The 18,973-nt window shown below is 32.5% G+C and overlaps 1 protein-coding gene across 2 annotated transcripts in view; it reads right to left on the reverse strand.

Moving 5' to 3' along the window:
• Positions 1–6,549: 6,549 nt before the first annotated feature.
• The window catches only part of LOC150097423 (bile acid-sensitive ion channel-like), a 71,501-nt gene continuing 59,077 nt past the window's right edge, over positions 6,550–18,973 (reverse strand). For both annotated transcript variants that reach the window (XM_090407451.1, XM_090407450.1), the window contains exons 10-13: positions 9,249–9,300; positions 9,103–9,143; positions 8,199–8,274; positions 6,550–6,959 (exon numbers count right to left, since the gene is read on the reverse strand). In XM_090407451.1, coding sequence (XP_090263577.1) covers positions 6,813–6,959; positions 8,199–8,274; positions 9,103–9,143; positions 9,249–9,300 — 316 coding nt within the window. In that variant the 3' untranslated portion in view covers positions 6,550–6,812. The remainder of the gene's footprint in view (positions 6,960–8,198; positions 8,275–9,102; positions 9,144–9,248; positions 9,301–18,973) is intronic.

The raw sequence follows: 18,973 nt of genomic DNA on the forward strand, positions 1-18,973 counted from the left end.
TTTTTTTTTATTTATAATATCTTTAATCCTGTTTTCGAGGGATATACTTGCAATACAGTTACAGGAATGTCTATGGAATCTTCGAACGTTTGATTAACAGATTCCTAGTTCATGTGCTTACCTAAGTTCATTTCGGTTGTATTTTTTTGGATTCTGAAATGGTGCGTTCTCTATTTATCTCTTCGTGATTGTTATTGAACCTTTATCAACTCCCACTTACGAGTATTACTACGTCATTGATTATAAACTTGTGCGTTAGAGACCTGGTGTACTGTTCGTCGAACATTTCGCTGTCGAAATAGGATTATATTAACAGGCGAAGGATAATCACGAATTGTGCACTGTGTTTCCCCTCATACACTGTATCAACACCTCTTTCGCTATTCATTATCCTCACTAATTCATATTCTAATCGTGTATCCCCACTTGTATTGTAAATTATTAAGAGATGAGTAGCAAGGACCACTGTGACATTTGCATCTTTTTCGTTCTGTTTCTTTTTCATTCTCTACTATTAAAAGTTTGGGGAAAGATTCAATTACAACCCCTGGACAGGCATATACACCGTCTTACCTGTAAAAGGCATTCTCCGAAGGTGTTTCTCTGTATACTATAATTCATAGTACGGTCGGTGGTGTTACGGTGTGTAATTCTAGTTTCTATTTTGTTGTGAGAAGGTGAAACAACGAAGTCTTAAGGCGACAGCTGCTCACTCTCTTAAGAACAGTCAAATCGACATTGACAAACTGATCTGCAGAAGACTCCTTTTGCAGTAGTTATCTGAGAGCCCTTCAAAGGGCTGGGTACTACAGATTACACAAATTAAAACCGTACAGAGACTCATACATTGAAAATGTCATTACTTGGATAGGAAGTCGAATCTTCACGTTTTATATCGAGAAGAAAAGAAGTAACAAGAAAATTCATACCTCCCCTCTTCAGACATTTTACTTCAGACTTCCAATAAGAATGACCATAGTCTAATGTGGAAAATGAAATTGATCTTCTGCTGATTGATATTTAGAAGCATCAGTACTCTGATAGGATTCTGATCTTCATTCTGTTGTATGGTTAGCAGGCACGCAAACCACTGGTCAGTGAGGTTGGCCGTTAAACCTATTACTTTTGTAGGAATAAGTAGGCATTGCAGACGAGTGTACCATCTCTCTAAATGCCAAAAAAAAAAGGATTTTAAAATAGACAGTGCTACACCGACACGCCACATTAAACTATTATCAAAAACATACCCACCCAAAACGCCAGTGCAGTACTGGTTTAATGATCACACACTGAAACTTCTATTAATGTTTATGAAGTTTGTGTTAATAAATAAACGGTATATAAAAAAGTCATTTTATTATTTAAAATTTAATTTATCTCTAAAACATTTTGCAGTATTTTCTAATATATAGCAAATAACTCATTTTTTATAAGTATATAATAAATAATCTTCTTCCTAGACTTACTCGTTTTTCATTTATAACTGACGTTTTAATTTTCATAATTGTTTCATTGTCAAAATTGACAGTTCAACAAGAGCTCGTGGTAAGCATATTAAAATGATAATTTCCCTTTATTTTAATGCATTTAAAGTTAAACTATATCATGCGTCAAAATTATACAGAAACCTAAGTTCTTGATGAACTCTTCATTTTTAAAACCTAAATACATTGTCATCTCACTTTAAGCCACGATTACTAATGGCTCTCTTTTGTATGCCATAAGTAATCAATAATTTAGGTAGAGGATAAAATTTTTCATCCGGTGTAAGATCAGCACCACTCTGCTTATGTGTGGCCTGAAGCAGCTTGAAAAAAATGTCATGTTTGGTCTCTTTTACACACACACACATGCAAATAGAAACCACATCACCTGCTGTAATCATGATTTTTGGTTAAAGCAGGTGATGGTGATGTGGTCACAAATAATGAAGAAGGTAATATTACGCTTTTATTTTTGATTAATATTTGGCTATTATTATTACAAGATGTGACATAATTTGAAAATGACTACAAAGTTGGCAAATTTGCAAATATTTCAAATGGAGTGGACAGTTATATTTTCACTGGAAACATAAATACCAAAATATAAAAAAATTATCAAAATTTTAAAAAGTATCAAAATGTAGTTCAACTACACCGTTTTAATAATATTTAAAGCTAAAAATTCAATTTTACTGTTTATTATTTAGTGGGTCCTCCTTTTGCCTTTATTACAGCTTAGCATCGGCCAGGCATTGAAAAAATCAATTTCCTAATGTATGCAATAAACTGTCAATTCTTGATTTCATACTCTTATAATCGCTTTTTTTAGAGCTCCTAAAGTGTTTCGGCTTCTTCTTACGTATTTCAATCATTTCAATGCGTATTTCATATGGTATCACAAACTCTCAATGGGATTGAGATCTGGGCTGTTTCCTGGCCACGATAGTCGCCGAAAATATCCTGCCAATTATTAACCTGTGACTAAAACTAAAGATTTTTTAAGTACTAAACTCAATTCGCATGGTACATTTTAGGGTTTTAATAGCATTACTTATACTTTTTACCCTATGACAAGGGGCAGAGTCATCCTCCTGAAAGATGTAGTTCGTCGTTACGGTAAAGTAGTCTCTGGTTGTAGGCAGCAATTTTTCTTCTAAAATTTTCTAGTACACTTGTGCATTCGCTGAACCTTTTGTGAAATGCAAGCGACCAACATCATGATACGGCATGCAGTCCCAAACCATCTGACTAGCTGAGAATTTGACTTTTGACACCAGACAGTCAGGGTCGAATTTTTTCCTTGATTGTCTTCGAAGTGATTGTCTGCTGTCGGTGCCCTGCTGGTTAAACGTTTTCTCGTCAGAAAATTGATTCTTTTGTGATATTCTTTGCACCAATTTAACCAAGGGAATCTCTCTCTCTCTCCTTTTTTTTTTGTAACAAGGGCTTCTTTTTAGAGCACCTGGATATCAGTCTCTGTGGAATGAGCCTTCTGACAGTTACAGAGCTTGCCACAACTTCCGTTTGTTCTTCCAGTCCCGTTTCAGTTCTCCGGACGACTCGTTAATACCAGAGCTTTTCAGAGATTACATTGCAATAAGCGCCATCTCTAGACAACGCAGTTGAACTTATCTGCACAGCAGCGTTACCTTCATAGAAATTAAGTTTCCATACATAATAAAAGATTTGTTTTGAAAAAAAATCAAGTGAAAGAAAGAAAAAGCTAGTTATTATAGAATAGATGGAGTTGAGTGGAGTTAAATCGGAAGAGAATATGGTTAACGAAAATCCCGAGATTTACTATTGTAAAAACCTTCCACCACTTTTGTATGAGACCAGCTAACTTTGGTTCGGTAGAAAAATCCTTATAATGGTTCTTCGCATCTTAGGATTCCACGCATCTTGCCAACTGAACGGCGACTTCCTTGCGATTGCTCTAATGCGATTAATACTATAGAATTAAGTAATTTAGAGTAATTAGAATAATGGAAATTATATACATATATATATACAGTATATTATGTGACTTAATAGCCGCTTTTCCGCGCGGTTAGCCTAGTGGCCTTTGCGCTTCGCAACCATATCCCTGGAGAAGGAGTGTCCTAGGTTCGATTCCCGTCGACGACGTGAAGAGCTCAAGTATTTTCTCAGTCATAGTCAAGTTAGCCAGTCTTGGGCGTGGATTGCAGGGTTTTTCCCCCATTTTATCTGGGGTTTTTCATCCCAGAAGCAGGCAAAGCGGCTCCGTGAACACACACACACAGATTACAGTCATAAATATCGCCCTTAGGAGATGCAGAAGAGGAGTGGCGAACCGGCTGCATTAATACGCCAGTAACCCCTTATTAGGAGGGGACTCAACCCGTCCTAGGACAGACGAAAAGGATAGGATAGGAATAGCCGTTTGTTATATGTGTGCTATCCCCTTCAGATTAGGAGATCAAGTAAGTCGTGTTTTCTTCTTTCCTTCTGTTCGAACCACACTCTGTTGTAGATCAGAATCTCAGTATGATTTGGACGTAATATGATTTCATCATTGGAGACGTGAATTGGCTTGAAAAGAATCAAATTTTGGGAATTCTTTTTATGAATAACAATACTACCCTCATGAAAGAACTCATTGCTGAAGGGGTTACTGCAATGTAACTAATCTGAAAGCAGAGCACGTGTCTGTACAAGACACTAGTAACTAGGAAATATATACACATATGTTTTTTCTTTTTCTATGACACCTTTATTATTACATTATTAAATTACTCCACCTTAATTTTCATATAAATGTTTGTCTGTTTAATATTAAAAACTCTAAATAAATAAAAAAAACTGATAATATTTCACGCGCGGTTAGCCTAGTGGTTGAAATGGAGAGAGAGAGAGAGAGAGAGAGAGAGAGAGAGAGAGAGAGAGAGTGAGAGAGAGAGAGTCCTGGGAGATTCATGGTGGCCAATGTCGTCACACCCATGTTGACAAGACGTCTGTAATTCGTCTTACTCAAAGTGGACACGGTTGTGTATGCAACCTTTCAATTTACCAGCGTTTACTTCTATAAACTGCTTCAGACGTTTTGCCAATCCCAAAATGGAAGTTCGGAAAATGTTTCAAGGTTATGAAGCTATGACAGAGGATACTCAGTTAAACTCTGACATTAACGAGGTCTGTTATTATTTGTCCATGCAGGAAGCACAATATTCTTGATAAGATTAATCTCTGTAATAACGAACTATTCCGTTTTGAAGCAGCCTGTCAAAACGTGGTTTAATGTTAGAACTACATAACTGATCAATCTTATAATTTCCGTTTGTCGAAAGAATTCTTAGTAGATTAGATAGAAAAATGGACTAAATGCTTAAGCATTTGAGGGAAAAAATTGACGGGCTTTTTTGTGAGGAGGGTATATACTGTGTCTTCAAAACCTATTTCATTTTTTTCTTCATTTTCTCTTAACGTTTTTCTGTTAACAATAAATAACTGAGACGAATTTTTCCTCCAGCCCTTTTACTCATTAAATCACTCACTATAGCTACAAGTGAGTAGTTTTTCATTTGTTTGGTTTTAATATTAAACAGATTTTATTTCTTCACTTTACTCACAGTTTTGTACCTCAAAAGTTGCTGAAATATCGTATCGCCAAGAAATTAAAGAAATTTAAAGAGGAACATCAGCTATTGATTTCCTTTATTGCCAAGCTCCATGCTTGTTTTGAAGGCTAAATTTTGTTTTTCGAAATTATTTATTTATTTATTGAATTCAGTGCTAGATGTATGGGTTCGTATCTGTTAGTGTGTTTTGACGATCGGTCGGAAAATGAGTTTCAAACAGAGAACTGCAATTGACTATCATATATGTCTTATACAAAACCTTTATTTGATTCAGCTTGAAAAAAATCAAGGTTTCTCTTTTACCTCTTCACACACTTTAGTCATTCAGTTCTACTTACATCTGAAGAACAACAAATGATAATAACACATAGTTTATTTTAAAGTTACCAATAAAGAAAATGATACTGTATAATGATTTTCAACATAATAAATGTTCCTACAGACATAAAATTTGCACATACCTTTCGTTTCGGTAAACCTTTTACCAAGTGTTAAACTTGATAAAAGGTTTACCGAAACGCATCAAATGCTTCAAAAAGCAAACGGGGATGAATGCTTATCCCGCACACTCAAGTTTACGAGTGGTTTAAGCGATTTCAAAGTTTTCGTGAGGCGCTTGAAGACGACGAAAAGCCGGGCCGTCCAAAAACTGGATTGAGCGAAGATACTATCCAAAAAGTGCGTGATTTCCTCAAAGAAAACCCGAAATCGTCCGTGAGATTGATTGAAGATGAATTGGGGATTCCAAAATGAACTGTGCACAACATTTTGACCGAGAGTTTGGGGCCTTCATAAATTGAATTCGCGATTTGTTCCTCACAAGTTGATCGACGACCAAAAAAATGTATCGAAATGAACACTGCAATGACCTCATTAAAACCGATCGTAAGAACTCAAACTTCTTTGAAACGATCGTTACTGGTGACGAAACGTGGTGTTTTGAGTATGAGCCCGAAACAAAGCGCCAGAGTGCTGATTGAAGACCACCAGGGGACATTCCAAAAAAAAGTCGTTTGGAGAATTCAAAAGTAAAGACAATGCTGATTTGTTACTATGATTCCACAAAGAATTCGTTCCGCCTGGCCAAATGGTCAATAGTGAGTTTTATCTCGAAGTTTTGAAGCGATTGATAGCGAGAATTCGTCGCGTACGACATGAATATCGTGACGAACGACCGTTCATCAAAACACACTTTCACTCTTAGCACTATAACTCGGCTTCTAATGAAACAAATGTCATAAACAGTTGACACAACACTAATGAAGGTTGCCGCTTTCGACAGCAAAAAGATACAACAGGTGACGCCACTAGTTTCTCCTATTTTCGAAAAGTTCGGTTTCTTTTTGGACAGAGGGTGTAGAACAAATTAATATTTTATTTTAAAATACTTTACTTTTCGGAATATAATCCACTATTAAAAGACTTGGACTACACTTTGAAATTTATGAAAATATATAACACCAGTCTACCATTTTTATTTTTTAATTTTCATTTATTTTGCAAATCAGTAACACGTTGTTTATTTTTTGGGTTACATCTTGCTTCATTCACATAGTTGCAATATCCCTAGATGTTTTTGAGCATGGTCATCCCTCTCGACTGACCTGATTCAAGCTCCCACAACAAGGAGGTTATTTCAAGGAAGGAGGCATCATTGAGTTCTTTGCAGGACATCTTTTCTAAAGTGCGTTTCAACTTTTATAGATGTTAAGGCTGAGGAATTATCAAATTACCTTTGAGATTCTGAAGCTCTTCTTTTTTGAATGCAAAATTTTCCAAACATCACTAATGCTTCGAAGAAATCCCAGACTGCAATAAGGGATATTCCGAGCCAGACTCCTATATAGCCACCAATGCAACCAAGGAATTCAACTGGCTGTAATGGAATAAAACAGTGGAATAAGAACTGAAGCAAATACTGTATATAATAATTATTTGAAGAAAATATTCCTCCGAATAAGGAATTTTACCACAGATCAATGTTAAAGCACTTCAAAAATGGTTAAAGGGATTAACTGTTTTTAGAAGGCTACTAAAGAGATTAACTGTTTTAATATAAGAAGTACTTTTCAGGGAGTTGTAATGCTGGTAGTTATTATCAATATGTATCATTCTGTAGCGTATTTAAAATAATCAATAAATTCTCTTTTAATAGTGAACGAGGCAGAAGCAAAATAAATCAGTCAATGAGAAGACGCAAAATAAGATAAGAATTATATTAATTTGGCTTAAATGACGTTAATCTGATATTTGTAATTTTACTCGGCTTTTATCGAGCCCACATCAATTTCTGTTTTCGTGGAGGTTGTTTTAGTAACAATTGAAATTACACGAAAACGATTGTAATTAACAAATAAGATATCTAATCGTAATAAGATATTTACATAATGGAAAACGTTTGTAGTTTCTTTTTTGTGAGATTTTATTTTATAATTTTCTTTTAAAATCTCATATCTTTTACACAATTGTAACATTTATCGACAATTATAAGATATGGTTCTTTCTTTCTTTTTTTAAATGATTCACTTTTCAAAACTGTTTCAATTTCACATTTCTTTTAAATGACAAATGTAAAGTTAAATCAATATCACAGAAAGAAAATTTCAACTGAAAATAAGTATTAATTAATTTAAGAATAATTTAATTACGTTATAGACAACTAATTAAAATGTAAAAAGATGTCAAAAAGCCCGTGATTTTCATAGTTTTAATTGCGATATAAATGTGATCCTGTTAGCCAGTGTACTCTCTTATTCTTGCACTAATCTTTCTACCTTTTATTTATTAACAGTTTTTATGTAGCATATTTTACTATAGTAAATACTCCTATAGTAATACGTTATACATACATTACATATTAACTATAAAATGCTAGTAAAAATAAATTAAAAGATATAAAAAAATATACACAATTAATAAAAATATAAAAGAAATCCTTAGCTCACCCACAGTACTAACGTGTACTATAGGTTTATAAAAAATGTGGGTGGAAGCCACATAAAAAAGCCCTATTATATTAACTTGAAATTTTAAATATCCAGTTTGATTATTGATCTTTCTATACAATCTCAATTAAGTAGAAAATATATTACGGGCGATGAAAAAACCAACTTACCTCATACTGTGGTTTGTAATTGTACAATATAATGTTGGGATCGATTGCAATATTGATAACGGCGGTATCTGGCGTTCTACAAGAGAAAAATGGAGGATTATTAAGATTATTATTACTATTTTTTATATTTACTAGAAATAAAAAAAAACTGTCTTTATATAATAGTCAGATAAGTATGAACTCTAAGTTAATTCAGTTAATATTATCAATTTAATCGATATTAAGTACAGAAAAAAAACAATATAAATTGTAAACGTTTCTTGTAGGAATGCTTATACAACGAAACCTAGATGAATTCTTTAACGTCTGGAGCTATCATGGCAGTTAATTAGCTGTTTTCGTAGCGATTTACATTAACCTCTTGGCCAACCAGGCAAGCGAAATTATTTACTGTAATGTTAAAATTATTTAGTTAAAACTTTTTTGTTGAAACAAACTAATAAAAGTGTTTTTCATTTACGATATGTACATCCAGTAGAGGGCACTTCAGATAACTGGTGCATTTTTGCATTTTGATTTTTTAAAAAAATAAACAATGTATATTTCAAATTATTTTCTATCAGAACCGTTAGGTTTTCTAACTTTAAATTTAAACATATGGGATTTCTAAGGTCTACGCAGCAACTAATACAAAATCTGTTGAAATCCATGATATCTGTTAATGCTATTGGGATTAACGTTTTAGAAGATTTTTTAAAATAATATTAGCACTTTTACATATACAATCGTTAAGGGCAAGACTTTTACGGTAGAAACATGTTTTTTCACATTTAATATAATTCTTTTAAAGATATTTCTTATTGCTTAAATTATTGTTATGTGCTAATTCTACTCTTCCCTCCTCGGTTACTATCTGTTTTCTCTCAAATCTTATAGAGTTTAGAGATATGATTAACGTACTCACATTTCAGCCTCACTCAAAAACTTTTCTTCAGTGTCTGAAACCTGTGTGAAGAATATCGAATAGTAACGTTAATGGATGATGCAACTTATATGAATTTTTTAAAGTATCCTATTAATTGCTTGTTTATTTATATGGACGACACTTACCGCGTTTGTTGTCAGTTGAGTAGCTTGCATTTTGGCGTCATAACTTACAGAACTACATAGGAAATAAAAAAAAAGAATAAATAAGTTTTAAATTCATTTCTAACTTCGTTAGTTTTAATTTACTTTGTTTTATATGTATTTAATCGCACGGATAATAAATTTCCCTTACATTGTTGCTTTACATGTTTTTCATAAATTACAAGCCCAGCATTCATATTTCAGCTGAGTTTCAGTTAAACAAGATTAATTGAGAGAGAAAAAAACATTATTGAGGCAATACATCAGAGTTTTCATGTCAATACGTGAGGAAGTTATATGGATTTTGATGTTTTCGGTTTATTTTTTCTTTGTTTTTAAGCTGAAGATGAGTTCGCTGGTCTCATGCTGATCTTATACTAATAAGAGCTGATTCAGAAATGCAAAGGTTTTTACCCCCGAGTTTCGCATAATCTCGTTAAACAGACAACACGAACTGGAAATCACAGAATAAGGAATATAATCTATCGAGTTTCAAAACCTCAATTTCAGTAATTCCAAAACATCTCGATCCATGTTATCCGTGAGATTATGTAGAATGTTGAATAAAGAAAATACTCATCGGTACAAGATATTCAGTAACTTGCATGTCTGATCAGAAATGAATCTGTGTGAAATAAATTAAGTAAATCAGACATAGTTGGTCCATTTTTAAGGTTGAAGATCATCTTACAGGTACCATTTATCTATGATTTCTGCAAGACGATTTTTGTTTACTGTTTGGCTTGTTACACGGCTTTATATGTCCCTTCAAACACAATAGAGATCTTCTGAATTTCCCGTGCAGTGAAATGCATCTCATTTATCGTTTACTTGGTGGTGGAGCGGTTTTGGTTGTCCACAAAACTAGCGATCTGAATCTCTGATGTAAACACGACACACATTGCTAATGCAAGCCACATGACTTGGCATTACTAATGAAAGCTATATGCAAACATGAACAGAAAATTCTATTATACACATGTGAGCATATATGTGCCTACTTATTCTTAGTTTTTACAGCTGAAACCCTCCATAGTCATTTTTTTTTATAATTTCAAATAATTAACTCAGCAGCTGCGTAGTATCAGCCCCATATCTGCATGAAGTTGTTTAATGAAAAAGACCTTCATATTAATCATCGTTATTCTCTCTGACATAATGACTGACCCTAATGCGCGGGCACACGCGCACACAAACACAAAAAAAATAAAATTAAAATAAAATAAAATAAAATAAAATAACAGAACTAAGTAGTAATACCGGTTAATTTGAAAAATAAGTGCAACAAAGCATTCAAAGTACTGGTAGCATCGAGCAGCAGTTAACTAGACGATTCTTAAAATGCTAATTGTAAATACCATTATCACCTCAGAAAATTAAAGGCTTCTGTATCGTGCCACCTACATTTTCATATTGCAAAGTCGCCTCATTGCTCCTGAGAATAAAATGTTAATCATAAGTTTTTCTTCCTTGCATGTGTGTGTAAGAAAGAAGGAAAAATCAAATATTCGCAGATGAACAAGTTCAGGCTGAATGCTTAATGAATGTCATGGTTCGCAAGTTTCTCTTGAATTTCAAGTAAATCTCTTTTCCTTTTTTAATTTTAATTTCCTCTTTGTGCAGCAAGGGAGATGAACATTAAGAATTTATATACTTTTCAAGAATAAAATTGTTCATTACCTTTCTTTTGAATCTATTGAACAGTAATAAGGACAACAAAAAGCTTTGCTTTTAACAGATTAATTGGAAATTGTTTGTGAACAACAGACAGACATAAGTTTATTCCAGTTCTGCTAATAATTACTTCTAAAATTAAAGTTCAAGTGCGGTTTTACAAATAAAATTATGTTACTTTTTATATAAACAAAAAAACATTAATTAAATTGTTTATAAAAATATTATATATATATATATATATATATATATATATATATATATATATATATATATATATATATAAAGTTCATTATTTTCATGTAATGTTCATTATATTCATGTTATTCATTATAATATAATGAAATCGAATGTAATTATCAGATATTGTATTTTCTTTTATGCTATCATATATTATAATCATCAAGAATATTATATTACAATACGTTTAATAAGATATTATATAACTGTAATAAATATATAATAATTATAACACACACACACACACACACACACACACACACACACACACACACACACACACACACACACACACTATAAATATAATATAAGAATATATTTAATAATACCATATTATATATTATCATAATATGATATTAAATTCATGAGATCGTTGATAATTTGGATTTTTTTCAAGAGTCGATAATTTTGACACTTATTTAAATACAAAAATGTATTCAAAATAAATAAAGAGAGAAAGTAAAATAAAATACTTAAATAATAATAAATATATATAAATACATAACAATAATAAAACAATTAAAAAATCGTTTTATTTTTCAGATTATTTAAAAAAAAAAGATGGAGGAAATTTAACTGAAAATCAAAATTGTAGCATTCTCTGAAAATCAATTCACAATTCCAACATATCCTTTAAATGGTTCAGTATTATGAGAATGCACAACAATTATTCGCTGTTTGTATGAAGAAAGATGATTGCTACTGAAAGGCTAAATCTTGGTATCAGATATTATTCTAAGATAATCCTAACACATGATCTATTAGATCAACATGAAGTAAGGCGTTGTGTGTAACTTTTTAAAGAAATGCACACTTTTAACATAATGACTTCTGTCTCATTTTCAAATATTCAACTAGCAGAACCAAATTATTTCTCTGTTCGGACATTTCCGTATCTAAGTGCTAAAGCAAATCGAATGAGAAAAGTAATCAGGAAATGCCTCCACTGCATTTCCTCCTGATGAAGTGCACCAGTAGGAAGCAGGCACACACACACACACACACACACACACACACACACACACACACACACACACACACACACACACACACACACACACACACACACACACACACACACACACACACACACACACACACACACACACACACACACACACACACGCAGCCGTTATCTGCCTTGGTTGTTTACCTTCTACTGTTGACGGCTGCGTGCGTGCGTGTGTAACAACAGAAAGGGAAATATAGGATGAAGTACAAAGCAAAAAAAAATTTTAATTAAAAAAAAGGCAATAAAATATATAAGACTATTAATTACATTTGTCGGAGAGCTGTTCGATAAACAGAATGCAAATATTATGAAATAATATTATTTTTCACTAACTAGAAAAATGCACTAATATAAATAATAATTTTTTTTCTGTAATAACATTTTATTTATCATCATACAGAGCATTTACATATATACACATATTTACATATATTTACATATTACATATATTTTTTACAGTGAATTTCATACACATTTTTGTATTCTATAATGCGTTAATAATAGTTACTATGAATGGTAATTAATAGTTTTCAATTGGATATGGTTACATTTTTAACAGCATTTATAGTATAACAGTAAGTTATATATATTTTACAATTTTTGCTTTATTAATGTTTTTAATCGCTCTAACTACAGCACTTCAATGTAATAAATAATTCTTTTTTTTTATTGTTGATCTCAGTTGAGATGTAATGTCTCTGCTTGCATCCTCGAAGCTATTTAATGAGCTTATCTGAGGATGACACTGGTTAGATATATGTATTGTTTTATTATTATTGATTTGATTGCTGTGTTGGAAGTAGACTGATGTTTGGGAGGTCAAATGAATGATCTGAAAGGTCTGATCAAAGTGAAATTGCCAGTATGTTCTGGTGTTATTGCACCTGTCTTGGTGGTTCACATTCATTTTTATTGTTGTCTTCTTTTTGAACTAATTAGGAGACTTTTTTTTCACTGCGTCAGACTTTCTATGTCTTCTGAGCTTTTAATTTGTATCGGTTTTGAAGTTTGTGACTTCCTCAAGAATATCTTGGCATCTCTGATCCACAAAAATTGGTAATTTGTTTCTGTTTTTGCTTTTACTGCTTGGTACAACAGATTCTGGTTGAATGGTATTAAATATTCGGATAGGAAGATTGGTGTGTTGTCTTGCAATGCGTTCAAGTCCTTGGCAACTGGTTTTTTCTGTTTGCTGGCTTTTATGAGATTGTCTCTTGGGGAGTTGCTTGTAAGACGAACTATGACTGGTACAGGTCGTGGCAAGCCTTGTTTTTTTGCTTTTCCTAAAAATCCGATTTACGGTCTGAATGTCGTTAAGCTGTAGGGGGATGGCAATTGCATGGCCTAATTTTAAAACTACGTCTCTGAGGTTCTCTGTAGGTGCAGTTTCAGGAAGACCATTTATGATAAGATCTTCTTTATGTTGTTACTGATTTAAACGTTCATATTGTAGTTTTAAGGAATTAAGTTTAATAATAATAATAATAATAATAATAATAATAATAATAATAATAATAATAATAATAATAATAATAATTTTGTTTATATAATTTTTTTAATTATAAGGATAATTTATTACATTATTTTTTCATGTTACATAAGAGTATTAATGATATTATCACATAATAATCAGTAATAAATAATATTTTTTATTGTTCTTTCAAATATTTACATATGTACAATGATCTTTCAGTATATTATTTTACAAGGTTCATCACTTTGTGCTACAAATAATGAGATTTAAATAGTAATGATGATAACAGTTTTTTTTAAATAACAATCATAATAATAATTTACAATTATATTGTTCAGAGTTACATAAGTTGTATAATATTACATGTTGTAGTTTACTATTTTATTTATTTTTCAAGTTTGAAAAGGTGTGATTATACAACAGTATTTACACATATGCAATTTAAATATTAATTTAAATTGCATATGTGTCTAATTCTCACAAACATACAGTGTAAACTCATGATTTACATTTAAAAGAATTTTTTTATTATATTGCATACATTTGTTACAGTTATTATATATATTACATATATTTGATTACATATGATACATTACTTACATTTGTTTACATGTGATACCTACATTACGTACATTTGTTTACATATAATACATACATTACATACAGGGGTGGAAGGGGTGGTGAAGCGCAATACATAGCCTCTCCCACTCAAATGTCAACCTCACCTTCCAGTGGTCCATCCTGTTCTAAAAGTACAAACGAGGCACTGGCGACCAAGTATGGGCGGTATAACCTTAACACCCTAACAGAGTAAATGCTGTTAGATCTGCCTGTCCAGAGGCATTAGGTAGCAGCCCTACCACTGGACTTACCCAGCGACAGGTTAGTAACCTGCCCTGGGGAAATTCAAAATACTTTCAAGTGTCCTGCAAAGAAAAGCCGGACGGACTGTCAGGGAAAAGACCACAACCCAGGAAACGGTAAACGAAATTGGAAAAATGAACACATAATGAAGATTGCAACATGGAATGTGAGAAGCATTGCACACAAAGAAGAACTTGATAAACAACTAAACCAAGCTAACATAAAGATATGTATAGTAACAGAAACAAATAAAAAACAAAAAGGTACAAAAGAAACAAACAACTATATACAAATCTACAGTGGGGTTAAAAAAGAAGAAAGAGCAAAAGCAGGTATAATGATTATGGTACATAAATCCCTAAAGAACAATATTGTATATTACAACTATTTGAATGAAAGACTAATAGAAATTAGACTCAAGACATTAAGAGGCCACATAACAATAATTGGTGCATATGCACCAGAAGAGGGAAAAGAAGAAGACAGTAATATATTTTATAAAGAATTACAGAATGCCATAGATAAAACAAACAAAACTGACTATTTACTGCTAGCAGGAGATTTAAATGCCAGAATAGGAAACAAAAAATACAAAACAAACACAGGTAAATTTGGCGAAGATACATGTAATCAAAATGGTGGCAGATTGCGCGATTTTGTCATTTATAATAATATGAGAATAATGAATTCAATGTTTAAACACAAGGAAATACATAAATATACTTGGTCTGCCAGAGGATACAAATCAGTAATTGACTACGTTATCACAAATTTTAAATTAGCGGAGTTAATTTTAGACGCATATCGAGGCTTTGAATTAAACTCTGATCATTATATGGTATCAGCAAAAATTCGTTTTAAACCAAAGTGGCTAAAAACACATAGAATTGAAAATTCTTACCAGCCAAGCTACAAAATTTCTTCATTACAGGATCCTCAAGTTAGACTACAATATCAAAAATGCACAAACTTAAAAACAGAAACCACACATGAATCAAGGGACATAGAAGATGAATGGGAAAATTTGAAACAAATTCTCTCAAAAGCAGCAACAGAAACCTTAGGAATAAAGCACAAATGAATTAGAAAAAGAGGACTACGAGACTGGAACAAAGAAATAGAAAATATAATAAAAACCAAAAAGGACAGTTACCAGAAATGGCTAAATTCCAAAACAATAGAAGCAGAAATAGAGTATAAAAGAAATAGTGCAATTGCAAAACGAGAAGTAAGGAAAAAACATAGAAAAAGATGGAACAATTTCGTAACAAAACTAGAAAAGGATTTATTTAAGCCACAACCCAAAACCTATAAAGTAATAAAATACATGAATAAAGAAATAAAAGAAAAGATAAAAATACAAACAATAGATTTAGAAAAATGGGTGACCTATTTCCAAAATCTCTGGACAGATGAGAACAATGAATTAAAATTTTATAAGACAAAGAATGACCTAATAGAAAATATCACAATCTTAGAACTGAAAAATATAATAAAGAAGACGAAAAATAGGAAAACGCCAAGAGAAGACAACATAAATATAGAACTATACAAAAATGCAGGTGAAAAATTTAATGAAAGACTTTTGAAATTTTTTAATATGGTTTGGATGTCCGGAAAAACCCCTAACTCTTGGAAAAAAGCACTGGTAATCCCAATCTATAAAAAAGGAAATAAAGACAATTGCAATAATTATAGGGGAATTAGCCTGCTGAATACAGGATATAAAATATATGCAGGAATATTAAAAGAGAAACTAAGCAGCATTGTAGAAAACAAATTACTAGAAGAACAAAATGGCTTCCGAAAAGGCTGATCCTGCATAGATCCAATTTTTACTTTAAAATTATTAATAGAAAAGAGAAGAGAATTTCAAAAAGAAACACATGTGGCGTTTATTGATTATGAAAAAGCTTTTGACAAAATTAGTCGACAAAAATTGTTCAAAATATTAACCAATTTAATCATACCAAACCAACTTTTACAATCTATTCAAGAAATATATACAGGAAATAAAATAACAGTTAAATTAGAACACACCTCAGAATGGAAAGATATATCAAGAGGAGTACGACAAGGATGTACCCTCTCACCTCTGCTTTTCAATATATACATGTATATAAATGAAATATTAACAATCTGGAAACAGCATAACCCATTTGGTATACAAATGACCCCGCAAATGAAGATAGATACACTACTATTTGCAGATGATCAAATAGTATTAGCTACATCAGAAGATGACTTACAAAGATCATTATAATCATTAAATGATATCTCAAAGCAATATAATATGACAATATCCAAAGAAAAAACAAAAATAATGGCATTCAAAGGAGAAAACCCAATAAGAAGTAAAATAGTGATAGATAATAAAATACTAGAACAAGTAAACTACTTGGGATGTGATCAATCATACGAAGAAGAAAAAGACATAGACACTAAAATATCAAACTTTGTCAAAGTAAATGGCATAATAAACAGTATATTTAAGCCATCCCTGGTACAAAAACACACTAGAATCAGACTATATAATGTCTTGTCAAAACCAACTCTACTATACGGAAGCGAAACATGGACCATGAAAAGGAAAGATGAAAAACGAATTCAAACAGCAGAAATGAAGTTCCTCAGAAAAACAGCTGGATATACCAAGTGGGACCACAAAACAAATGAAGAAATCTTACAATCCCTAAAAATCAAATCAATTAATTACTACATAAGACAGTATAAACAAAAATGGCTAGAACATTTAAATCGAATGGACAACAGCAGACTACCAAAAATATTATACAGATACAAAATAAGTGGAAAAAGAAGATTCGGAAGACCAAGAAAGAGATGGCATGAGACCGGAACAAGCCAAATGGCCTATATTCCATGTTAGGAAGAAGAAGAAGACATACATTGGTTTCATGTGATACATTACATGCATCTGGTTACATATGATACATCTTGTATGAGAACTATTTTCTTTGCTTTCATCCTCGAAGCTTATATGTAAACTTATCTGAGGATGACACCAGTTGGTTATTATGTATTGTTTTTTTTTGTTGGGAAGCTACGAAATCTATGATTGAGAAATTCGCGCGCGCGCGCGCGCGCACATACACACACACACACACACACACACACACACACACACACACACACACACACACACACACACACACACACACACACACACACACACACACACACACACACACACACACACACACACACACACACACACACACACACACACACACACACACACACACACACACACACACACACACACACACACACACACACACACACACACACACACACACACACACACACACACACACACACACACACACTAACTTGGAATGTATTGATGCGTCGCTGAACTGGAAGCCTGAACGAATATGTTGTGTTTCATTAAGTTTGTATGGTATTTTGAGTGTGTGTTTCTTGTTCGTAGTATATCCTTAGAGCTCTTTTCAGGCTATTGTAGTTTGTAAGGTTTCTGTATTCAAAAGGTAATTTGTTTATCATGTCTGGGATGTAGAAGTTTCGCGTGGCCTTTCCGTAGTGATTATTGTATAATTAGTAGTGTGAGCTCTTGTTATACGGTATGTATTTCTAACTGTCCTGTCCATCGAAATAATGTTTTAGCAAAGCTGCATAGTGGCATAAATGTTTTGCTGTCAGTATTTTGTGTTCTGACATTCCAATGTATATAAGGTCGTGATTTTCTCTTTGTTCCCAAAAGATCAGTTTTGTCATTTTGTATTGTAGCGACATTAATCTATTTAATTTGTAGGGTGCACAGAAAGCATACATTGTTATAGCGTATCTTAGTATATTTTGGCATAGTGCTTTGTATATTAGTGTTTTTAGGCGTATGGGAACTATGTCTTTTAACCTGTAGAGTTTGCCACTTATTGTTCAGAATTTGTTGTATAGATGGTTTATGTGGCTATTCCAGTTCATATCTGCATCGAAGTGAATTCCAAGGTATTATATTGTTTCAACCTGAGTTATTAGTGGTTTTGAGGTTCTGTGTGTTTTTTATGTTGGAAAGTGGATGTTGGATGGATATATATTTGTTATCAACTGGTCGAGTCAGTGGATTTCTGAATATCATTAATTTTGTCTTTTCTGAGTTTAGGTGTATGGAGTTTTTCGTAAGCCACTCTATGATCAGCTTTATGTAATGTTGCATATTTGTTTGGGCTACGCTTGCTTTATTATGGATGGGTATTATTGCTGTATCGTCTGCGTATTGGAATATCTTACCTTTGACTGGTAGCTGATTAATATCGTGCGTGTAAATGTTGAATAGAGTTGGGGAGAGTACAGCTCCCTGTGGCACTCCACAGGTTACTGGTAGCTCTCTGCTTCGGTTTGACCCGATACGTGTGATATGCTTTCTATTTTGAAGGTAGTTTGTAAACCACCTGTGAAGAGGCC

Source organism: Typopeltis vanoorti, chromosome 17 (assembly GCF_054136105.1).
Source record: "Typopeltis vanoorti isolate ZY-2024b chromosome 17, IOZ_Tvanoo_1.0, whole genome shotgun sequence".
Taxonomy (NCBI): Eukaryota; Metazoa; Arthropoda; class Arachnida; order Uropygi; family Thelyphonidae; genus Typopeltis; species Typopeltis vanoorti.